Raw genomic sequence first — 24,239 nt, 5'->3', positions numbered from 1 at the left:
GGTGCTAAAGTGCTGCTAAAGCAGAGCAGAAATCAGGTTTACGGTTCGAACTTCTTGCTCCTAGTTTGACAACAACTTCAGCTGGGATCTGGAAGGAATGTACAGGAGCTGATGTCCAGCTCTCTTTGGTTCCAGAGGGACTTTGGTGTTCAATAGCATAAAGGCTGGAGGCACTTGGATTCCTGAAGATACGAACAGTTACCGTGTGGAAATTAAAACAAAAAATAACACTTCTGCTGAAAAATCCCAAGGGCCGCCTAATTTCATTTTAATGTAACTAAAAGACCTTAAAAATCTGTCCTTAAATCTCCTGCGCTCCCCTGAACATTCTTCCTTTCAGCCTAATTTTGGAGAGAGAGCAATAAAGGCAAATCTTAATCCAAAGTTTTATTTCCCTGAGAGAAAGGCTCGTATCCTGCAGCAAGGGGGAGGCTGGCAGGAACAAAGAAACCACAAGGAGGGTGGTGGTGGGGCCAGAGGATGCAGGAGGAGGGAGGGCCATGTGGCAGCCTGCAGAGCCGGGGGTTCTGCAGCAGTGGAACAGTGTGTGGGGCTGGCACAGCTCCTGGCTGACCCCAGGGGGAAGGCACAGTGGGCTGGCACTGGGGAGGAGAAATCCTGCATGAACAGTGGCTGGCAATGCCAGGAGGATGGAGCAGACGTACCCTGTGGTGGGCAGAGTTGTGAAGAGCTTCCCATGGTATCTCAACCCAGTGAGGTGTAAACAAAACCCCCGTTATTTCATTTTGGTCTGGTCACTATGAGCTTTCTCATAGCTCAGAAAACCAAGGGGAACAGGAGTCACACAACAGTGCACTGAGAGCTTCCTCAGCCAGGGATCGGGTTCCTGGGGCATATGGCCTTCCCCAGCACCCCGCACTGCTCTCCTTCCTCCTGGGAACAGCTCTCTGCTAATTAAATGTGATGTTGCTGCAGAGCCCTGTTTGTCCTTGATGCCCAAAAGCGAGCTGCTTTCCTTAAGGCTTTGGAAATTCACCTCCTGTCTGCTCCCCACCCTGCACCCCTGAAGAAAGTAGGAAGGGACAGCGGTGACAGGGTGACACAGGAGCATTAACCCCCCATAGCTGGTGCCTCCTCATAGAAGCTGATCCCTGTATTACAAGGAAAGGCAGGCAGGCATCCTTTTCCTTCCTGAGGAGGAGGCATTCAGCAAAATCAGTGCAGAAAGCCTTGGATGGCCAATGGCTTTGCTCCATTCCATTCTGTGCCCAAGTAGAGAAGATCTATATCAGAACAGGGGCACAAGTTGCAAAGAGAATCATCGTTCCTTAGCAAAATGAGGAGAGAAAAAATTCTGCTTGGGAGCTGCTTCATCACAGGAGTGACTGCAGCGAGCACAGAGATGGTCAGGAAGACACCACTCACTTTCTATAAACTTCTTCAGTTTCTCTCCGCCATCATCTCAGCAGCGAGGCAGATGGTGTGGTTAGATGTCAGGAGATGGTGTTGTGGGGGACAGCTGCCATGATTTTCAGGGTGACTGGAGTTTAGAAATCCACACAGTCCCCTTCAGGGAGCTCTGAATCATGAGACCTGACGACAGAAAGATTGGATGCTGTACTGTAATGGAGCCAGGGGCTTAATAGTAAATATTAGTTCATTTGGGGGGGGGGTTGTATGTTTGTTTGTTTGTTTTTAACAATACAATTTCATGCACTTCAATATTTAAATCAACATTTTTTGGAGTGGTGGAGGCAGCTTTCCTTAGGAGCAGCCTGGCATTCCCACGGGAAGGGAAATAGAAACTCACCTGCGATTGCTCTCCTAACATGTAGCCATAGCTTCAAGCAAACCTCTCCAAGAGAGAGTAAAAACTCTGAGCTCCAGCCTTTGATGTGAGACATTCTCCTCCATTTATTCCACATGTAATCTGGATATTGCAAATGCTGCTGATCGCTGGGGGGAGGAGCAAGAAGTCAGAGCTCATTCTTCACTGCTATTTATATAAAGAAACACTTCAACACATGAAAACCTGGAAAAGTAAAAAGAAAATCAATGCAACCTCAATTTGGCAGCAAGCGAGGGGATTAATCAGCAACTAAAACAGTTTTAGAAAATGCCATGGCTTCAGTTACATGGGCGTAAACCTAGAGGATACAGATCCAAACCTGCTCAGAGGCACTGGCTGCCTTTGGGTTAACCCCCAGGCACAGGGAGCTGCCCCCACTGTCCGTGCCCTCAGCATCAGGAGTGATGTTAGATATGACTGTTTCCATAGCGGCTCTCATGTGCTAGAAGGAACAGCCACGGCCTGTTACATAAATATGAACAATATTCTCTTTTTCTGAATGTGGATTTTTCATACAAGGGGAACTAATGGCTCTCTTGCAGCAGTTCTGGTCTATCTTGTCAATTTGGTTCCTAGTCATGCATGCTAAGTGAATCTTTATAGCTGAGCTAGGAGTCCTTAAAAACAGGCCTTACACTGGGAATGTGGATGTGCCTTACTGTGGGTTCTGACAGGAGAGCATCCCTGCCCCTGGGGAGCCAGAGCCTGGAAATCAGAATTCCCTTTTTCAGTGCATGGAACGTGACTCCCAGGCGCTCTTTCATCTGCACTGAAAGGCAGGAAGGAGAGACAGAATTATCCCCTCATTACAATAATGCTCCTCACACTTTCCCCAGCTACTCTCTGCAGGCATTAGCAGAGGGCCCTGGCTGCCAGAAATGCCAAATACCTACAGCTCCAGCTAAAAGCCAGCAGAGAGCAGGGTGCCCTGCAAATCAGACCCGCAGAGCGTTAACCAAAGGCTTTCATAATAAAAATAATTAATTACAATCAAAAACCGACTCAACTTTATTCATTACCGAGTCTTTTATTCTTTAATGTGAGAGCTTTGTTTTTGAATGAAAACTGTACATTTTACTGTCTGATTCCTCTTACGGCCTCCCCACCGTAAGCCAAATGACACGCATATACACATCAATACATTTATTTGCTTACATTGCTTCTGGAAAAGACAACAACACTGTCTCAGTCATCTTCACATCCAGCAAAAAGAAAAAAGAAAAAAAGAAAGGAACTGACTTTTTCCCCCATTCAGTGCCAATTAAAATGTGAAACGTGGATAATCTGCTGTTCAGTAAATATCCCAATCACTCGTGTTGTGCAGAGTGGATACACACCCACACTCAGTGGCAACCTGAGCCTATTCTAACACTGGTAAAAGCGAGAGAGTAGAGGCTATAAAACCTTATTACTTATTAATTTAAACAGCGTAGCCTTTCTTCATCTCATGCCTCCTTATGGAAAACCCATGTGACGAGCAACTTCACAGGACGACACCATCCGCAGACACACCGCCTCCACGGACATCACTGCCTTTGTACTGATGTGCAGCAGCTGGGGATCTATGGGAGCACACCCGGCGAACACCCACCTCTCCAGGCACAGCTCCATGGCTCACTGCAGCCGCCCCACGCCCCGCAGCATCCCTGTGCTGCAGCAGCATCTCCTCCCTCCTGCAGGTCCATGCTGAGCATCCGCTGCCCGGTGCTCACGCAGCAGAGCCAGACCTGGCCCAGACCCTTTGGATACTTACAAAGGAAAAGCTCGACAGCATCTGTGAATAGAGTTTAAGAGAAAGGAACAAAATAATACCACTTATGTTAACAGATTGAAATGGTAGCTATGGTGACCACAGACAAAGAACAAACCGTTTTGACTGAATTCAGTCAATTCCTTCTGACAACAAACTGCAAGAAAAAGCAAACTTTTTCAAATCCATACAGAAGCCATTAGAACCCATTTGTCTCTGTTTGGCTCTTTTTTTTTTTTACCTTTTACTTTCAGCTATTACACAAAACATGTTCATCATGAATATGGTGAAATGCATTCAATCTACCAAAAATGGGGAGTTTCTTACTGTAAAAAATTGCATTTCCAAAACAAAAGGCAAGGAATAGCTGCAGTAAAATGACAGACATTCATAATTCACAGCATTTGCTCATGCATGGGTTTTGCAGAATCAAGGCTTGTTTGTAACAGCTGGGTTGCTTTCCCTGTCCTGACGTGCAACCAGTGCCTGGAGCTGCTCCCTGCCCTGGGGGTGCACTCTTGTGCCAGATTCTTTTCAGCCCCGTGGCTGCCCCTTCTGGCCAGGCCTGGGGGAGTGCAGCTGAGCTGGGAGAACGTGGGGAGCAGCAAGGCAGGAGCTGGGGGGTGATCCAGCAGCAGCACAACACAGCGCTGGGAGTGATGCAGAGCTGCCTGCGTGCCTGTCAACTTCCAGCCCCTGAGAAAGTACAAGGGGCCGGCAGAGGAGGAGGAGGAAAAGGAGGAAGAGGAGGAGGAGGCTTTGGAGTGAGGCTCCAGATCTCGGGGAGAAATCAACGCTGCCTTCAGCCGCTGGGATCCATCCTGAGACCACTTGGGTATTCCCTAAGCCTTCTGCCAGCAGTGCAGAGCTGCTGTCAGCGCCGTGAGTGCTTAATCTTTAACTCACTGTGCTCAATGCCTTCTGCAGTGCTCTACAGGCTGCAACATCCATCGCAGTATAGATTTGCAACGTAGCCATGCTTTCAATGCTCAGGAGCAATAAGTAGGTGTTTCTGCAGTGTGCTTACCCTCATAGACCTAAGCCAGTGTTTTCATCTCCTTAACTTCATCATTCTCTAAAGTACACCTCCCACCAAACCAAAAATGAGCATAAAACTATGAACATTATATCTGTCACAGGGCCAGCCAGGGCCGCTGCCTGCAGCAGGACGGCCCAGCCCTGCAGCCCTGTTTAGGGCCCCTTGTTGAGGCCTCGTGTGTCTTCACTTTTGCTCTTGCCTGTTCAGAGGGCAGGTCTGTGTGGGGAAGGCAGGCGAAAAGGCAGATACCATTGCTTGCTCATATGTCCTTTTGATATCTCCTGGAAACAGTTAAAAAAAAAAAAAAAGGCTCCTTTGATTTGATGTGCAGTAAACCCTCACTAGATGGCTCTACAGCAATGGCTCTACAGCAAGCGATTCTGTCCCCACAGAAAGAGCACCGCCAGGAGCCATCCGTGCTGTGCTGTATGGGGATGCAGCAGGCCCAGCATCTCCAACACATCCCAAACACCTTCCCTTACTGCTTCTAACTCAGCTCGTTTCACATTCAGCTTTCATCCAGTTGGAATTGGTGGTGGAGGAATGGAGGGGCATTACCCTCCTCAAAGAGCTCAGAAATGCCCCCACAGTGTGGTCCCGTTTGCCAGCAGCACTCAGCCTCTCACACAGCGCTGCACATTGCAAGGTTCGCTGGCTGTGCCCTCATTAGCGAGCAGCGCTAATTGATGTCTGTCCTGCCTTGAGATAAACATGAGGTACTGCATGCTAGAAGTCTGGCTTACAGATAAAGCAATTGTAGCTTCTCTGCAGTCCCTGCGAAGTGGAGGGGATGAGGCCCAAAACGCGGCCCGCTCCATGCTGTGCAGAGACCTGCTTGGTTTCTCGTTGCTGAAAATCAGCACAGATAAATGCTCTGAACCAGGTCATAAACAACCCCGATGCAAATACCCAGATTAGAGAACTACAGCAATTACGGTGAATAAATCACTGGAAGAAGTTCATTATAAATGCTCAAAAGAAGATGCTCGCCCATCTTGTAAACAAGCATGAGCCACACCACACCAATTCAACAATTCACTAATAAAGTCATATTTGATCATCTAATTAATGGAGCTGTTATCTCACTATAACAAATTGGGACTTTCAGACAGCTAAACATTTGTCTTCTGCTAAGGATGGACTTTTCTATCTTAGCATTCCCTTGAAACACAGTTGTTTAACTCAGGCCTTAAAGACCGGATTAAAAGAGAAGACTGTTTGCTTTTCATCACGCGTACAAGTTTTACCGCTGCCGTCCTTGCTGCTAACAAGCTGTTTAACAGACTCCTTGGTGGCAAAGCCCACAGATTGCCCAAGTGCTGCTGCCACAGCACCCAGCGAGGAATTTTTACAGTATAGGTTTCAGCAGGCACTTTATGGCTGCAGCCTGGTATGTGGGCAGGGATCCTGGTCACAAGGCTGCTGCTGCCCCCCAGCACAGAGCTCCTTGCCATGCTCTTCCTTGTCAGAACAGGCAAAAGAAGCCTCTCTGAGAGCTATTAGACCCAGCCACATCCCCACAGCAGCACCTTGAGCACTATAGGCCCCTCCATCCTTCCTCTGTATGGTACAGTGCTGCAGCAGGGCATGGGTAGGGCTCTTATCTCAGCTCGCTGCAGCCCCAGCCCTTCTGCAATCAAATGAAAATAAACAGAAAGAAAAAAATGTTCAGCTTCATAAGTCTTTCTTTTCTTTTTTTTCCCCGTGTGTAAATTATGTATTGCATTCATTACAGGAAAAAGGAAGATGTAGGTTTGGAAACCAGCTACGGGCTCCTCCATTTTCCCTACAGTTGTGCAAGTGTTACAGCTGTAAACACAGGGGACTTTCTTTTTTTTTTCTTTTCTTTTTCTTTTTTCTTTTTTTGCATGCAGCATTACACCAAAATAAAGGCCACGGTTGTTCTGGTTGGTGATTAGGTTCAGTGCTGGGCTCAGTGCTGTGCCTCTGGGAATGGGGAAGCACCCGGACTCAGAGGAACACAGCACTTAATGAGTCATTTCTTTGAAGAAGGGAAGGTTTTTCTAAGTATTTTTACGGGTGGAAGAGGCGCAGAGGCTGCACACACATCTTCTGCAGGAGGAGGCAGGTGAAGCACCACCACCTGTACCTGCTGAGCAGCAGCCCCTCACCAAGTGCCAGACCCTGCACTGGCAGCTATTGTAGCACAGGACCTGGTCCAGGGCAACGTGCTGGACCTCAGCGGGGCCTCCTGCAACTTCTTTCTCTTTTTTTTTTTTTTTTTTTTGCATTAATCCTGAATTAATACCCAAGCTTCAAAGGCCTGGATGTGGAGGGGGTGGGGGGGAGGGGGTCTCTTCATGCAGATACTGTGTGTCCTGGAACAGATCCTTCAATTTTGTGATGAGCTGGAGTTGAAGACATTTGTATTCAAATCCTCATTTAGGCTCTAATGCTCTTTAGTGTTGGATACAGGGATTTTAGGCTGGAAATGGCACACTTGACTTTACTATCACCCCAAACAGACAATCAGAATTTAAGCTGCTGTTTCTCTCCAGCCTTTTCATGCTGCTCCCAACACTCTCCCAGAAATTGGAGTGACTCTGCCGCATTTACTCTACTAGTAAAATATACTTTGCTCTGTGTTCTTCCCCCTGCCTCATCTTCAAGTCTTATGCTGTCAAATAAAATCAAGTTTTTCATATGTAAAATGGTTATCAGAAGTTCAGGTTTTACTTACAGTTCCTTGAACAGGCTGCAGGGATGCTACATAGGAAGAAGTGTAACATAACAGCGTATGCTCCAGCACAACCTGCAAGCATCACGTTGTACGGGGTGTCCTTTTAGGGTTTTCCATCTTTGCTGATGATAACAGCAGTGGCTCTATTTATTTTGCTGGATGTTAAAAATGAGACTGCAATTTGCTGTTATGAACAGTGAAATTACCTGGTGTGGTGCTTGGGGTAGCTCAGAATGCACCCATATCTCAGATAACCTGACTGGTTTCTGTATCCACCCCACTGCCTGCGGCCCCCAGCCTGTAGCACCAAACAGCCCTTCCCACAGCCCCCACCGGGGCCTCCCAGGGCTTCATGAGCTCACATTGCACTGTCATGTGTCAGCTCTGGGTATGAAATAGCTGAAAATTAGGGCAACGTATGACACCGGACTGCAGCAGTCAGGGGCTGCTGGAGCTGTGGGGTCCACTCCAGGTGCATGACAGCATCCCCCTACACGTGCACTGAAGGAAACCTCCATCCAGAGGATCGAACGCATTGAAATCCTTAGCAGTGCACAAAAGACGTGCACAAAGGATTCGCTTGGAACTCATTCCTAACTCTGCTCATCTCTTTTATTGCTGGTGGCTGGAGGAACAGCAGCAGCTTTCCTTAGCCCTGCAGTAAGGGATTCATTCTCAAGCACACTGTGCAGCTGGACCTGTTGTGCTCACTGTGACACCTCTCACCAGTGTTAGTGCTGGCATCCACTGAGCCAAAGGAACACCAGCACCGGGGAAGGTGAGGGTTTGCTTTCAGAATAGGCATAAATAAGAAGGTGAGTGTGTACGTATGACTGGGGGTTCCCTCATCTAAATTATTTACCATCAGTCGACCCAGCCCTGGATTTTAATTGCTAATTGTCCCCTTGGTGTGCTCCACATAGAGGAAATGTTGGTATTAACCAAAGGTAATTCATGGCACAGTTGGGAAGGGGATTATTTTGCCAGTGATAACTTCCTTTAAATATGGATTTGTGATCAAAGCAACGTGGTTCTGATCTTTCCTCTATTTTTAGCTTTGTAGTATGTTTCTCCTTAACAGTAAGTTAGCATTATAAGCATGCTGTGAATTTTCAATATGGCAAAGCTTTAATAATTTGCAGCAATAATTATTCCTGCTTCAGCCTCCGATTCAATTTGGTGTGGAATTCCCATCTCCCACCACAAAGCTTAGCTCGACAGTATCTGCGTGAGACAGGCTATGAAACGAGCCTGCTGTAATGGACTTCATTAAGGGACAGCCAAATTACTTTCATCTGTAATCTATTTCAAATGGCAAAGAGGGCTTTTCAATAAATATTTTTCCTTCCAAAGTTATCCATCTCTGTGGAAAAGGGGGGATGGCTCTGCAGGTGTTTTTTTCCTTTGTTTTTATTAGAAGGCTTCAAGATGATTTTCTGGATTTGTTTGAATAACAAACATTTAAAGCCAGGAGCAGAAACAGCACCTTTATTCTCTCCCTGAAGCACAAACCATGCCAGGAGTGCTCGTGTTTTCTTCTGACCCACTGTCACCTGCTGGGTGCCTCAGCCCACCTTCACCAAGCCCCCAAGCAGGGATCCACTCAGCATGAGCACGTAGATGCAATCTGAAAACCCATCAGCCCCAACCCAAACAATGAACACATATAGACCAATAACAGGCAGAGGTGAGAGCCTTAGCCAAGCCCCATGCACAAGGACAAATTACCCCCTCAGCGAATAAAAGCCTTTACTTAGTATTTAGCTTTGTAGCAAGAAACCTCTTCGGCCTTCTCCTAAAAGAGATGTAACAGTTAATTTAGTGTAAAATTATCACCTGCTGTACAATAAAACAACAAACTGCAGTCAAATAATCTCTTAATAAATGAAAATGTGTAATAAACTGTGTCAGCACCACAGAGAGTTGGCAAGGCTGAATACCCTAAAGGTACCAATCCAAACAAATTCGCCATACAATATATGGCCTGTGTCATTTCTGGTTCTTATCAGGGATGATTCATCTGGGAATCCTTGGCGCTGATTTTTACATCTAAAGGCCAGGCAGTTATTATAATGATATAATTTCTGCTGCATTAATTAAACATAATGCATGCAAGCCCCTTTACAGGGGTCTATAAATTCATTGTAAACATATGCTGTATGGGCAATCTACAAAATGTAATGAAGAATCTCACTACCATCTCTCTTTTCCAGAGTGTGGAAAGAGGTCTAATGATTGGCATGGAAATAATTGAAAATAGCATAAAGTCAAGCCTAACATCGCCCCTGCACACATTAAAACTACACCTATGGATGGAAACCAGGTGCCTGTCAGTGAGGGGAAGCAGGAGGAAGCACAAGCACAGGCTTGATGTAACCCCTGAGCCCACAGAAGTTGGTACAGGGGAGAATGTCCAGAAGCCATAGGGTAACTGCAGTGCCCACCCTGTATCTCTTACAGGGTACACACCACAGCAGGCAGCACTGGAGGTGATAGGAGTCCCTCTCAATGCTGCCACCTCCCTGCCATTTGTTAAATGGAGGAGCCCCACGGCATGTGGGGTGTCACCTCACCTCCCAGTCTGTGGCATGAGAGCCAAGAGGGAGTCCAAGGAGCAGGTTTGGAGGCACAAGTTTGTTCACAGCACTCTGTCACAACTGCAAAATGCATGTCCAGCATCCGTGCGTTGTCCCTGAAAGGCAGAGACCCATCATTTACACAGAGGAAATTCAAATGACAGCTGGAGATGTCCCCTGCACCCAGATCCCTCTTTAGGAAACTCCCCTTCCGCGCCAGCAATCTGAGTAAACATCCTCCAACAGCCTCCGTGTCTGCCCTTGCTGGACAACTTCCTCACCACGCAACATAAGCAAAGCCTTTGCTTCAGATTGGGTTAAAATGAGCGAAAGATAAATAAAGCGTTTTTCCTCAATGATATCAAGCATTGTTCATAGAAGTGATGCTCAGAATGCGTGAGCCCTGCCCAGCTGCAGAAATGGGCTTCACACTGTCCCCATCCCAAAGAGATGGGGGTTGGGGCTGAGATGGCTCATGGACCTTCAGCTCCATACCTCACACTGGCTGTGGAGATGGGCATCAGGCAGACACCCACAGTGACAGCCAGTACCTCAATGCTGAGACAGCACAAAAACCACTATAAGGTGGACATGACAGAAAACCTGTCCCCACCCAGACAAGGTGACAGTGGGGTCACATCACCTCACCACCCACCAGGACAGCACTGCAGCACGGCCCCGTGGACAGGAAGCAGCAGAGCTGGGAGCTGAGGGGCCCAATGTCACTGCAGCTGTGTCCCTATGGGCAGCAGGGCTGTGTGTGAGTGCACACAGCATGTGGCTCCACATCCTCTCACCCCTCAGCATCTGCCTGCTAGTACAGTTAAACCGCCCGGCTCACTATGGCCGCAGTTTATCATATATCACACAGCCCTCCTTGTGCCGGCACACTCTCTGCCAAGGTTCACTTTTCTCTAAGCATCCCTCTTTATTCAACCAGAAGAGAAAATGGAATTCAACTGGGGGATGGCGTTTGGGATTCTTCTGTTTGGCTTCCTATTTCTTCTTTTTTTTTTTTCCCCCTTCAAGCTAAATCAAGCCCAGGCAGCAGAATTACTTCAGCCTACAATTAATTCCTGTATTAACTCTTTGGGGGCAGGAGGGAGGGAATGAGAGTGGTCTGGAACCCTGAAATGATGAAGGTCAGAAAGGAAGGGCCGTGGCCCCCCGACCTCAGGGCTGTCTGGTGAAAATGCACATACATAAAATGAAATCACAAGAAAGAAGAAATCAATTAACACACTCAGAGCAATCTACAAGGCAGTCAGCCATCAGGCACAGGCAGAGCCAGTACTGCCTGGGAAATCAGGGCTTCAAGAATGAGCCCCAAGTCCCCCTTAAAAACCAAGCGTATTCCTATGCTATTTTTCCTGCAACTCTCACACACATTCCCAACCACCTCCCGTGCAGCCCCTGCTGCCCAGCAGTGGGTCACTTCTCCCTTGCTGGCGTTGTAGCTGAGCATTTCTTCCCCTACACCCCCAGCAGACTCTCCCATTGAGCTGCTCTGCTGCCCTCAGGCACAGCAGCGCTCCACCCCCCCCTTCCCTTCCGCTCATCACAGCACGTTTCAGCTGCGCTTCTTCATGAGCAGCACAACCGCCCCAGCCAGGCAAAAAGGGGGAATTTCCAGCCGGCAGCTGCTGCAGGGATCAGCGGTGCATATTCTGGGGATGAGGCAGCGGCATAAGAGGAAGCAGGAGGGACAGGAGCAGCAGCAGCAGCCCTTCCTTCTTAATGGCAATGATTCATTCACAAAAGTTAACCAAGTGAAGTCTTCCTGGAGAACACAGCAAGGTTTGTCCCCACCATTAAACATCTACACGCGCAGTTTTCATTCAAAAAGAGCTGTTTCTAAATTTTCCACGGAGTGCTTGCAGTTTCCTTGGCCACTTTTCCCACAAAAGCCTATAGAAAGGCAGAGGGGAAGGACAAGAGAAGGCTGTGCAAAGGCTCCTGCAAGCTAAGAGTCACTGCATCGCTCTGCAATGGAAACAGCATTTCTTATTATCTTCTAAAGATCTCACACTACCTTCTTGCTTCATTGATTTTTAAGAAATTTGGGCATATTTCCATCTGGGCCTGTTTCCAAGAAGCTCCACAGCAGTAGTTTACAGCTTTAGTTTAGGCCCAGGGAGAGGTCAGACCTAACATTCCCTTCTCCAACATGGAACTCGCTCCCAGGGGGATGCACGTAGTTTGCAGCATCCCCTGCTGAGCCCCTTGAACCCAACAGATCACGTCTGGTGCACAAAAGTGGTTGGGGAGGTGGGTTTGGGAACATCAGCCAAGCACTGCAGAGCTGTGGGCGTTCACTGTGCCTTCTGCTCACAGCTCTCTATACCCAAGATCATAAAACAGGACTAGGCTGAAATACAGCGCTCTCACCTTAGCTCCAGAGCTTGCAGCTGAACCTTAACTACTCCTCCCAGCTGTAGATCGTAAATCAGCCTGTCTGTCAGAAGCCCACAGGTTGGGCTGAAGTAGAAATTTCTGTGCAGCCAAATATGGAGGAGATGAAAGTAAAGAAAAACAAACCACAGAAGGAAAATAAAGCGGCACAATGCACTGAGCTGGAATTAACTGTGAAGACTGTCAAGAAGAACCATGGCTCTCCTGGCAGCCTTCTGAAGGAGTCTCCCAGCCCCTCAGATCACTGCCAAGGTGCTGGCCAGGAGCAGAGCTGTGCAGTGGGAAAGCAGTGCATCCCAATGAAACCTGGGTGGAGAGGTGGCTGTGAATGGGGAAACTGCATCTGGAGTAAACAAAGGCTCCAGCTGTCCTCCTGCTCACGTTTTCTCCTATGAACAAAGGTCACATTGCTCAGTCACAGCAGTGTTTGGGATACGAGGTGTGGGACAGTATCGCTGCAGGAAGACAACACTGTGAGGAAGGGGAAGTGCTCGCAGCAGAGCAAGAGGGTTCAGCTTGGAGCCAAGGAAGCATATCTTAGAGCTTACACATTTTATAGCCACACCACAGCTCACTAGCTCTGACCCCACAGCTGGCAAAACCCTCAGTACTCCACTGATAAGTGCCCACCTCCACCCTCACCTCTCCCCACCTCCAACAGGGCTGTTCCTGTCCTGCTCTGCCCGAGCTGCTGCAGCTAAGCACAGACTATTTGCTAACTCTTACATCCCTAAAAAGTGAAAACCAGCAGACCTCAAACCAGGAGCACCAGGGAGCTGCTCCTGCCCCACCACTGCCATCCCCATCCCACCCACAGCCCTTTGCTCGTCCCCACGGCCATGAGCCCACATTGTGCCATTTCCTCGCTTCTCCCTCTCCCACACCAGAGCACGTTGCCCTCTAGTGGATTTGAAATTATTAAATCAATTTTAACAACAACAAAAAAAAAAAAGCAACGATGATGACTGGGAAAAATTAAGGAAGAAAAAAAAAAAAGGCAGCAAGTGCCTGTCACTGCTCAGTGCTCTTTGCATCTCGGGCTGAAATCTGTGTTATCCACAGGCTGCTGAATTTCATATCAGCAAGCAACAAGTGACGTCTCTCCTCTCAGCAAGGAGAAATTGAAGCGAATGGTTACCAACCTCTAAAATGCAAATTCTTTGGGGTAAGGAAACACTACAGCTATGCAACCAATGCGGTGGTTAGAAGCAAAGCAATTGCTGCTCACTGCTCCAGTCTGCCAGGGGGGCTGAGTGCACCGCTCCCTGGGATAATGATGGGGGCATTATCCCATTTAGCTTTGGAGAGATGGCTCCAGCCAGAAGACTTCGGGCCTCTTACAGGCCTTCCCCCAGATGCCATTTAACAATTCTGTTCAAAAAAAACCTTTTCCTGTGTGGTTTTGGACATGGCTGTCACCAAATGATGACTGCAACGCAGAGTAACCCAGCATGAGCATTTGCTGAGGGGAAACTCATCCAGGCTCAGACACTGACTGGAGCTTGCTGGGATTTGCACCCACTTCCACATGAGGACCAACTTCGCCCATCTCCTTCACCCGCTCCAACATTCCACATGCTCTTCTGCTGCTCAGGGCAGAGCACATTGGAAAAAATCAGTGCATTTTCCATCACACGCTAATAATAAGTCATCCCTACATGACCCAAACATACGCTGTTTGGGACACTGAATCTGAATTTGGTTGCCTTCCTGCTTGCCCTTCATAATCCACATTCCCCAAAGTAGCTGCCTGCGTTTCCAAGACAACAGGCAACTTTCCTACATCTCTCATGATGTGAGAACTTAAATCAGCTCCTGTGGGAGATCTGACAGGAAGGGGCAAAGACCACGGAAAGGAGGAGCATTCCCTTCAGTACAAGCCTTAGAGGGCACAGTCAGGAGTAGCAACACATTGGCACAGGCTGCCCAGAGTTGTGGAGGGGTCACCATCCATGGAGATGTGGCCCTAAGTGACGTGGTCATTGGGCATGGTGGGATGGGTTGGACTGGGTGACTTCTGAGGCCTTTTCCAATCTTAATGATTCTATGATTCTATCATTTATCAATTCCACAAGTTGAGAAGGAAAACGCTTTTCTGTTTCAATTCATTTTATCCAATTAAAAGTTTCCAAAGGCACTTTTCCATTATTGCTCATGAAAACTTTTATATGAATTCAACTAGTGCCTACTTGGGTCTCCTAAGCCATGGATAGAACCTCATTTCATCTGATCATTACTCGCAGAATTAGTTTTGTGGGCATTCCATCTCCTCGGGGAATCAGACAAGTTGAGGAAATTTCCCTTAAGGGAATCACCAGTTGAATGTGAATATTAAATTCCCTTCTCAATTTCTGTTCCAGCTCTCCAGTACAGTTTGAGCGCACAGATGCAGGCATGAAGTACAGCGTATTTATCATCAAGATGACATTTAGATTTTGGCTGGGAACTCACAGGGGCTGGAAGTGCATTTTCCTTCCCACCTGAGAGCAATGGCCCGTTCCCTTACCTTGAGGGCATCACGCACTTACCTGGTGCATAAGGATGGCTGCATAATGCCCACAGTGCCCAGGTGCTCTACATTACAGCTGCCCTCAGGTAAAGCCCAAATGTGAGGCTGGATGAATCAATCAACCACAGCTGTGCAGCTCAAAGGGCACAACTCAGTGGAGCCCGTGGTGCAACCAACAGCAGCACCAAGAGCAGAGGGTGACGGGCACAGAGCAAAGGACCTTTTTGCACACACACACCAGTATCTACTGGAGGAGGAATGAACTCACCTGTATCAGGACACTTGTCCGTGCCCCGGCAAGAGGGAGGATTCCAGCCCCCAGGGCACTTAATCAGGCATTTAAAATAATAAATCTTATTACACTAAGCATATTACTGTTAAGCCTTCAGCTGTTAGCATTCAGCTGTTGCTGGAAGGGCCAGATCAGCCGCACATCAGCCTCAAAGCAATGCACCTAAAGCAGCAAGACAGTCCTTCTGAGAGCAATAGCCAGCACCCACTTGACACTGTGGGAGGTGTTCCCTGATGTTAACAAAAAAAACCCCCACAAGTGATGTAAAAAATACTCTTTGGGGGAATGTCTTCTAATTTCTATGTTTTCTGGGGCAAAGTTACAAGCTAAAAGTTGAGAGCTGGAGTAGAATTTAAAATGAAAGCCAAGCTTTTAAATACTGGGAATGGAGGTCCTGGGGCTCAGAAAGGATCCTTGAATACTTAAAGCCAGAACAGCTTTACAAGAACCAGCTGTGCTGAAACCATTCGCCTCTTTTTACACACGAGGCAGGAATCTGCATTTGTGCAGCACTGTATGTGATGTGAGCACCCAACAGGAGTGGAACAAGAAAAATTCAACCCTTATTGAGTGTAAAGAAATGCAAGCAGGGCGTCTGCTGATTGACTCAGCTTGTGACGGATGCTGTCATTGCTGTCACTTGATTTCCTTCTCTCCCCATACCTTGAAGCTCTGCAGTGAGCTCGCTGCTGTTTTCCTGGAGAGGAATGACACTTCATTTCCACAGGAGCTGCTCAGGCAAAGGGCTGCCTTACAGCAGGGGGTGGCCACTTTCCTTACGTTTCCTTTCACCAGGGACAGAAGAGATGTGTAAGGGGTAAGTGCCTGCAGGGCCTCAGGGGCTGTTACCCATCCCTGCGCTCAGATCAGCATGAAAGCTGCTGGCTTCAGGGACGAGCCCAGTATGAGACACAGCTGCCTGCTCAGTGTGTTGGAAACAGGCAAGTAAAGTGAGACCTGTGCCATAGAACAACACAGATCCAATTTCACATCACTGCCCAGGATGTCTCCTTCCCTAGCAAACAGGCAGAGAAGCTCTCCTTGGTTTCTTGCCACCATGGCTATCTCTGTTGGGGAAACTAGGAGGCCTTGCCCAGGAGGAACCTCCTGAACCCTACAGCAGCAACAGGGCTGGCAACAGTGGGGTCTCTCCCAGGGAAACTTTCCCAAGCCATTTGAGGCAGCAACAATGGCACAAACAGCTCAGTCCCATTAAGTATGAGTCACACATCCTGTGACAGCCTCTGTGCACTGCCCCTGGGGATTGAACTTTGGGAAACATCCCCCACCACTGGTTCCATAGGCTCCAAAGCTGTGCCCCCCAGCTGAGCACTGCCCAGCAAATTACGCTGCTTCTCTATCCGAGTTGGTTGGAACCCAAAAGCAGAGCCCAGCCCTGTGCTCACCTCACTGGGAGCTGTTTCATACACCATCATCCTGCTGGGGAGAATCCATGCTAGAATGAGAAGGCTGCTGTGAGATAGCACTGGTGCTTACAGCTCTCCAGCTCTCCTCCCAAAGGCAGGTTCCAGCCCTGGCCTAGATGGGTGCAGTTCACATTCAGAGCAGCCATAGGGTCGTTCCACTGTGAAGCTGTTTCCAATAGTTTATAATTAATTACAGATTTCTAAACAATCACAAATTTATGTAAGGAGTGGGACTGGTTTGTTTTTAATAAGTATTTAATAAGACGCTTGGAATATGAACTGGCCACGTTTGAGGATTTTGTTCATTTTTATGGCGTTTCTGCCCATTTATTTTATGGGATCTGGGGAGTGCGAGCTAAAAATGAGGGCTTATAAGAGGTTATAAAAGAACAGAATGGTCGTATTTTTCATGGCAGTTTGAACAGGCTGAAAAAATACCAGCAGTGCTTTTTAGTTGCATTTTAGCCAACAGTTTTCAGCCAGAGGTAGAAATAAAAGCACACACACCCCAGCCTGAGCTTGCTGAGCGTTGCTTTCCCTTGCACTGGACTTACTATCCTCTCACAGATGTTATACAAGCCTGAAGCCCCTGTTAGCCAACCCCTATATGGGTCAGCTGTCCCAGCACTGCTGTACAGATGCACATGGCACTTCTGTCCACAGGTTGGATACTGGGAGAAATCTCCTCTCAGGAGTGGTGATGCATTGGCACAGGCTGCCCAGAGGTGTGTGGGGATGTGACACTGAAGGACGTGGTCAGTGGGCATGGTGGGATGGGTGGAGAGTTGGACTGAGTGAGCTTAGAAGTCTTTTCCAACCTTCATGATCCTATGATTCTATGATTTTCAGGTCCTCAGCAGGCACCCCAAGGACAAAGAAAACCCACATCTACTGGCCACCTGAGGACAAACATAGCAGGGGTGTCCGTGGCCCAGACACAGATATGCACAAACTGGAAGGACCCCGCTGTCACCAAGGGCTGAGCTCCCAGGCAGGCTCCTTGTGTGCAGTGGGTCACACATCTCACACGGCAAATTGCCGAAAACAAGAGAAACAATTCATTGTGAGCCTCCTGTTTGTAGTCAGGCCTGTCCTCTTGTTTGCAAACAGGGTTATCGGTGCCACTAGGAGCCATTCCCCTGATGCGGCTGGAAACAAAGGCTCCCTTTTCAGGGCTGTTTATCCAAAGCAAAGAGAGATGTGGAGGGAGGTGGGGAAGGCAGGGGCAGAACATCCCCCAGGCAGGTCGCCCCATAGGAGATGAGGTGCCTTTGGGCTCAGAGAGCTGGGGAGCAGCAGTCCCATCTTAGCTCGCCCCACCAGCTGTCCCCTCCCACCATGCCTTGTCACAGCACCTGGTGGCACAAAATGTATTTGTCACAGTACATCCGCAGACAGGGGAGAGGTTTTGCAAGCTTGTTTTTCCCAGAACAGCATTAGAAAGCTGCTTCCTCCCTGTTAGGGCCCCCACGTTAGATGAGCAGGAGGTGGGCTCCAAACAGACCCTATGGAAATCCACCAACGGATGTGTTAGACCATGCCCGGATACTTAATAAAGTGGGAGAGACAGCAGTGAACATGACATTTAATTATGGGAAAGAAAAACCAAGTCTTTTACCCTGCATTTGGCGTTCTCCCAGCACCCGGAGTTAATTGTTAGGAGGGTATATTGGAAGGCAATGAAGGAGAAGATTGAAAACCCTGATTAAGCCAAGTTTGTTGGATTTTGCATGAGAATACACAGACTGGGCCGTGCCAGCATCCCACCGAGTGGTCAGGGGGCTGCATGTGTTGGAGGACCAAATTATTACGCAGTCTGACTGCGACAAGGCAGGGCAGCACAGGAGCCATTGCATTCTAGCGGAGCAAGTCACTCTTTTCCTGCCTTTGTTTTTTCTTTAGCATGAAAATCCACAGCAATGAATGCAGCCCGGCTCGTGCTACACCTGCAGTAGCCTCACATTTACTGCAGGGGGGAACCTTCGGCTGCTGATGCGCTGCTCCTGCAGCAAGGCAGGTCGGAGCAGACCTCAGGAAGAAGCTCTGCTGGTTACAGCGCGCTCCCCATTTAACGAAAGCGAGCTGCTGGTTATCCTGGCTTCAAATAGCTTAAGATGAACCTTACACATATTAAAAAGGCAGAAAAAGATCCAGCATTCGGAGTAGGATAACTAAAACTATTTTGCAGTAGAGTGCAAATTAGAACATCTGTTTTAGACCCCAGAACATGACATCGCCCTGAGCACGACCACAGTTGCAGCCTACTGTCCCCATCTCCCCACTCGGCCACGACCCCACTGAGCACAGCAGCGTGGGCACAGCCACAGGCACATGCTGGGATCTGCTGGGGGCCGTACTACACAGCACACACACAGTGCCCCCCTCCCACTTCTCTCGTCTTACTTACCAGAGTCAGAACAACAGAGCAGCGCTCAGAGCCCACAGATGCCAGCAGCAACTTAAGAAAAGCTGCTTGTATTCCATGCAAGCAACCAAAGACCTTGAACCCTTATCTGACACATCACAAGGACAACAGAGAAAGGTGCTTGAACGCTGGCCAAGCTGTAGGTTTTTTCTGCTCCATAAAGCACATGGGTTGCAAGAGCAAGGCCTGCCTTTGTATGAGCCACATGAAACTCTGGGAAGTTCTATTGCTGGCACAAAATTCCACCCCTGGAGCTGTACAGAACTCAGCATCACAACCTTTCCTGCCCCATCCCATTGCTGTGACATTCATAAGGAAGGAGCCCGAGACCGTGCCCAGGTGCCACAGCCCCCACGTGTGCCCAGCACTGCTCAGGGTCACAGGACAGGGCAGGGAGCACAGCCGACCTTTCTGCCATGCAGCAGCCGGGCTCGGGTGTTTCTCAGCTCGCTATTTATACCGGGCTCCTGTTTACAGCTATTTTGGTTTTGTCACCCATTTCATCTCCTCTTTACGTAACCATTTTAGCTCTCTTGTGTTTCTGTTCTCTGGGCTGGAGGCACAGCAGGAAGCAAAGGATGCCACGGAATGCAGGCAATACCTGGGAGCGTGAGCCCGTGGCTAAATTCAGGGCACAGCGCAGCATTCCACAACAGCCTCTCTCTAACATGCATATGCAAAAGCACTGGGGAATTCTGGCAGGGAGAACCACGCCGTAATCCCTCAACCATTCAGTAACCCACAGAAAGACGAACGAACAGGCAAATCTGATCAGACAGCAATGATGATTTCAGTGGCAAAAGCAATGGAGAGCTGCATAGAACGGTGTTAGTGCAGAACCCTGCAGGTAAAAGACATTGCCACCTGGACTGTGGATGTCTCTACACGCAGAAAATTACCTTCTCATCTCTGCACAGAAGACAGGCACTGATTTAGGAAGAGAAGCATCCAAATAAGGAGCCCTGCTGGGAGCTCACTGTGCTCCAACCTCCTGATTATACTCGGATTTGAAAATTTCATTAGAAAACAATTACAGAGAAACCGGAAATATCACGGAGGCTTAATCAACAGAGCCGGGGGATTTCTTGGCAGCAGAGCAGCCCCAGGCACTGCTAGGAGACTTCTGAGTGCGTTTGTATGGAATGAAAGGGGAAGGAAGATTCCTTTTGAGCAGCACTTCACAGCAAAAGGGCTTTGGGCTGATAAATCAATCCTCTTTTTCAAACACGAAGCAAGCAGATTTCCTGTTCCAATGTGCATGATGGAGCCCACAGGTGCTGCTGGAGCTGCCTGCAGCCTCCTCCACCAACAGGAGGAGCCCCCCAGAGCGCTGGCCTTTCCCTCACCCCCCCTTTGTTATTTCTGCAAACCCGATGGCAGCCAAGAGCTGAGAGAACGAACAAATGGGAATAAAAATAAGCCCTCAAAGATATGCAAAGCATCCAGTATTTTCTTTTTAAATCCTCCTGCTTGGCCATATATCCATCATGTTTTACAGCTCTAAACTGCAGAAGGATTTAGACAGCAACAGCAGCCCAAATGCAGGCCTGGGGTGAGCATGATGACACGTGGACCTGCTCCTAAGTGGGAGAGCCACAGCCTCTTCCCAGACCCCAGCACCTCATCCTGTGTCCAGCTATGAGGTTGGGGCAATTGCAGTCCCAACAGCCTGATCCCTCGTGGGCTGCAGATGGCCACACGCCCATCAAGACCAAATAGATGCTACATCAAAGGTAGTGAACCCAAGCGACTCAGTGACCTGGTGATGGAGTGGGTCATTTTGGAGCCGCAGAGCCCTGCTCACATCCCTGTTATAAAAACCTTGGCTTAGAAACGATGGGTTTGGTGTAAAGCATCTCAAGGGAGCGGTGGGAAGATCTCTCTCTTCCTGGCTCTGCAGTGCCTCAGTGCTACCAAAACTCATCTAGAAAAGCAGATCCACACAGCCCTGACAAATAGAGGGTGCTCCGGAAAGCTGGGGTCTGTGGGCACACAGCTCACACTGCAGACCTCCATACCCTGCAGCATCAGCATCCCTGAGGGCCCCAGCAGCCTGATAACCACAATTTACATCTGAGCCAATTATAGCACATTATAAATAGAGGATCCTGCTTGTTTGGGAACCAGCAAGAAGCAGGCGGTGGGTTCTGCTTCTGCAAATAGCAGCTGGACCTGGTGCGGGCGGGCTGGCTTCAAGCAGGGAGAACAGCAGTGAAAGCAAGAAGGTCCCCGGCCAGGAGAAGGAGTGGGCATCAGCAGGAGAGGCAGGAGCTCGACCATCCCTCCCCCCAGCCCTTGGCTTTAGCTGTGCCAAGGCCGGGCTGCTCTATCATTACGATAAGGGTAATCCTGTTAGGCAAACACATCAAACAAATAGTCATTCATGATTGCAGACTTTGTCTAGGCAAATGTAACCCCGGGATAAAAATGTGCTGAGTGCACAGTCCTGTGGCACAGACACTGACCAGGGGCATGCCAGGGTAGTTTGTGCCCCAGGACCCTGCACAGGGCTGACCAAGGCTCAGGGCAATGCATGGAAGTGCCCCAGAACCACCCCAGGACGCTCTTGTCCTCCTTCCCCTTCACTTCTCGCACAGAAGAGGACAGATGACTCTTATGTCAGGCTGTTTTGATTCTATATTTATGTCCTGCCTTAGGCTCACAATGTTCAGCTCAGATGCAATCCAGTCTGGTCATATTAATACAGCTGGGACAATATTTTTAACAAGCAGTATCGAGCTGAAGGCCAGAGCCATTGGTGGATGCCAGGAGCCCATGGACCCCACTCCCTTATACAACAGAGCTCACCCAAAAGGCACCCAGCCTCTTTGGTCTTCTAAAGGACAGGCAGGCTTTTAAGCCCCCACTTCTGTAGCAGACAGGGTTAAATTCATTCTCAGCTGTGTTTTTGTGCTGGTTACAGAAACGATGAATGTGGCTGACTTATCACAGGTGACAAGTTTTCTATCACACTGTGGGTCAGGAAGGAGCTGACCCCAACCTACCAAAGACAAAGCAACTGGGCCAGGGTTATGGGGCTTCAGGGCTCTGTGGCAATGATCCACACTGAGCTGAGCCGTGAAGCAGAGCAACACACAGGAGCACGGCCTGGGGGCTGTGTCCAAATGCTGCTGACCTTTGGTCCTCAGCCTGCAACAGGGGAAACTGGTGAACATGACGAGCTCAGTAAGCCTGACACCTGCATGGTTCAGCCTGCTCCGAACTGAGGGATGCATTAATCGCCCTTTCTTTGCCTCCTGCTCCAGAGCAGTGCTAAACATTAAGTACGTTCAGCACCGTCGTTCACGTTGGCTATTCTGATATTGCCCTTAATGACACCCACAGTTGTGCCCATTAAGTCACCGGCCAAATATGTTCCTTGTGAAAACTGCAGGTAACGCACAACACCCATTGCAGAGCTTTCCCCATGTGCCAAGGATCCCGCGATAAGCCCTTCTCATAGCTAGATAAGTAATAAGATCAGTTACTTAATCCAAAGTGCTTAAACCCAGGCGGGACTGCAACGAGCCCATCACCGTAACACCAGAACCACGCTGGGATGTCATTTCTATCACTGCCGGCCCTGCCCCCTGCTATCCCCGCCCCCTGCTCTCCATCCATCCCCGCCCCCTGCTCTCCATCCATCCCCGCCCTTGTCCCCTCCCCGTCCCTCCCGGTCCTCCCAAGTTTCTTGGAACTTGTCCTGCCGTGACGCAGGGCGCTGCATCGCCCCGTCCTCTGCCGGCAGCCAATGGGCGCTCGCGGGTCCGGGGCGGCCACCAATGGTCTGCGGATGGACAGTTCCCGGGTCCTGACCGACCTTCACCGCCCGGGGCGCTGGGTGCGGATAAAAGGCCCCGGCGGCGCCGCGCTCCGGCCCCTCCGCGACTGGGCGGCACGGAACTGAGCGGGAGGTGAGCGGCACCGAGACGGGAACCGGGAACCGGCGGCGGGGGGGAGGGAACCAGGGGGGCTGAGAAGGAGCCGGGTTCCCGAGCGCCGGGGACGTGGGGGGCAGGGGGGTGTTTCGCTCTCCCGGCTACTCACGCTGTTCCGCTCCCGCAGGTCGGTGCCGATGCGGTCTCTGCTGGCCGGGCCGGGAGGAAGCCCCCCGCTATGCCTTGGAGCGTGCGGTGGGTCGGCGGCCTTAGTGCCCAATCGCAGAAGCAGTGCAAGAAATCGTCCTTTGCCTTCTACCAAGCCGTGCGCGACCTGCTGCCCGTCTGGTTCCTGGAGGACATGCGGACCATGGAGGTCTTCCACTGGGAGGACGGGGGCAAGGTGAGCCTCTACTCGCCCTCCGAGGCGCTGCTGTACGCCCTGGTGCACGACCACCAGCCCTACGCCCGGCACCTGCTCGCTAAGTTCCCACAGAGCGCATTGGCTGTACCCAGCCAGAGCTTCAGCTGCTGCCAGGGCTCGGCCCCTCACCTGGCCATGGCCGTCCGCTACAACCGCGTCCGCATCCTCTTCCGCATCCTCAAAGCTGTGCAGGCCTTCCCGCCGGCCGAGCGCGTCGCCCACCTGGACCGTCAGGGCTGCAGCCGCGTGGAAGGCGGCAAGACGGCCCTGCACCTGGCCTGCGAGATGGTGCGGCCCGAGTGCCTGCTGCTGCTGCTGGGACACGGCGCATCGCCCTGCCTTTGTGACAGCGCGGGGAACACCCCCATGGACACCCTGCTGCAGCAGGTGGGCCAAGCGCCGGCGGCCAACATACGTGCCAAGCTGCTCTGCCTCGACTGCCTCTTCCTCTTCGTGCCTCAGGACCTGCGGTTCTCCATGAAGCAACAACTGCTGGACGAGCGGCAGCGCTGGCAGGACTTGCTGGGGGAGAGCCGGTTCCGGTGCCTGGTGGGCCTGGCTCCTCCATCGCTGTTCGTCGGAGCCATGCGTGTCTTGATCAGGACCATTGCACCTGAGCACTTCCCTGAGGCTCTGGATGATCTGCCTCTGCCGCACTTCCTAAAGCCTTTGGACTTGAAGCTGGAGAGCTAAAGGGGAGCTCCTGCTCACCTGGCGGAAAGACTCGTGCTGGAAATGTCCCGGCAGCCAAGTACCTGCTTTAATTGGAACTGTCTTTTTTAAAACAATTGTTATCTGGCACTTTACAATACGTTTTATTTAAAGATCCTTGTGGTGAGGCGAGGTCTGTACCGTGTTTTATAATAACATTACACAGGCTGTACAAATGGATATGGGGGAGAATACGTTTGTAAATATGTCTAAATAAACCAGCAAAGTATCAGTCAAGCAGCTGAAAACTCGGAACTGGCACGTGCCTGCTGACAGCACGCGGGG

At 49.8% G+C, this 24,239-nt stretch overlaps 1 protein-coding gene and 1 long non-coding RNA gene across 2 annotated transcripts; one reads left to right on the top strand and one right to left on the bottom strand.

Moving 5' to 3' along the window:
• Nucleotides 1–1,746: 1,746 nt before the first annotated feature.
• On the bottom strand, nucleotides 1,747–23,077 carry LOC107315328. The gene is made up of 4 exons (XR_004307331.1): nucleotides 22,989–23,077; nucleotides 9,874–9,992; nucleotides 3,402–3,584; nucleotides 1,747–1,993 (listed from the first exon to the last, which is right to left on the bottom strand). It is a non-coding gene; the product is annotated as an uncharacterized LOC107315328 (long non-coding RNA).
• Nucleotides 22,693–24,205, top strand: ANKRD9 (ankyrin repeat domain 9). The gene is made up of 2 exons (XM_015865599.2): nucleotides 22,693–22,855; nucleotides 23,007–24,205. The coding sequence occupies exon 2, from the start codon at nucleotides 23,058–23,060 to the stop codon at nucleotides 23,934–23,936; it is 879 nt and encodes a 292-aa protein (XP_015721085.1). The 5' UTR covers nucleotides 22,693–22,855; nucleotides 23,007–23,057; the 3' UTR covers nucleotides 23,937–24,205.
• Nucleotides 24,206–24,239: the final 34 nt, after the last annotated feature.

The sequence above is a fragment of the Coturnix japonica genome, chromosome 5 (genome assembly GCF_001577835.2).
Source record: "Coturnix japonica isolate 7356 chromosome 5, Coturnix japonica 2.1, whole genome shotgun sequence".
Taxonomy (NCBI): Eukaryota; Metazoa; Chordata; class Aves; order Galliformes; family Phasianidae; genus Coturnix; species Coturnix japonica.
This window is presented reverse-complemented; position numbering and strand designations above follow the sequence as displayed.

Coding starts and splice junctions, on each gene's coding strand:
- ANKRD9 (XM_015865599.2), top strand. CDS start 23,058: ATGCCTTGGAGCGTGCGGTGGGTCGGCGGCCTTAGTGCCCAATCGCAG.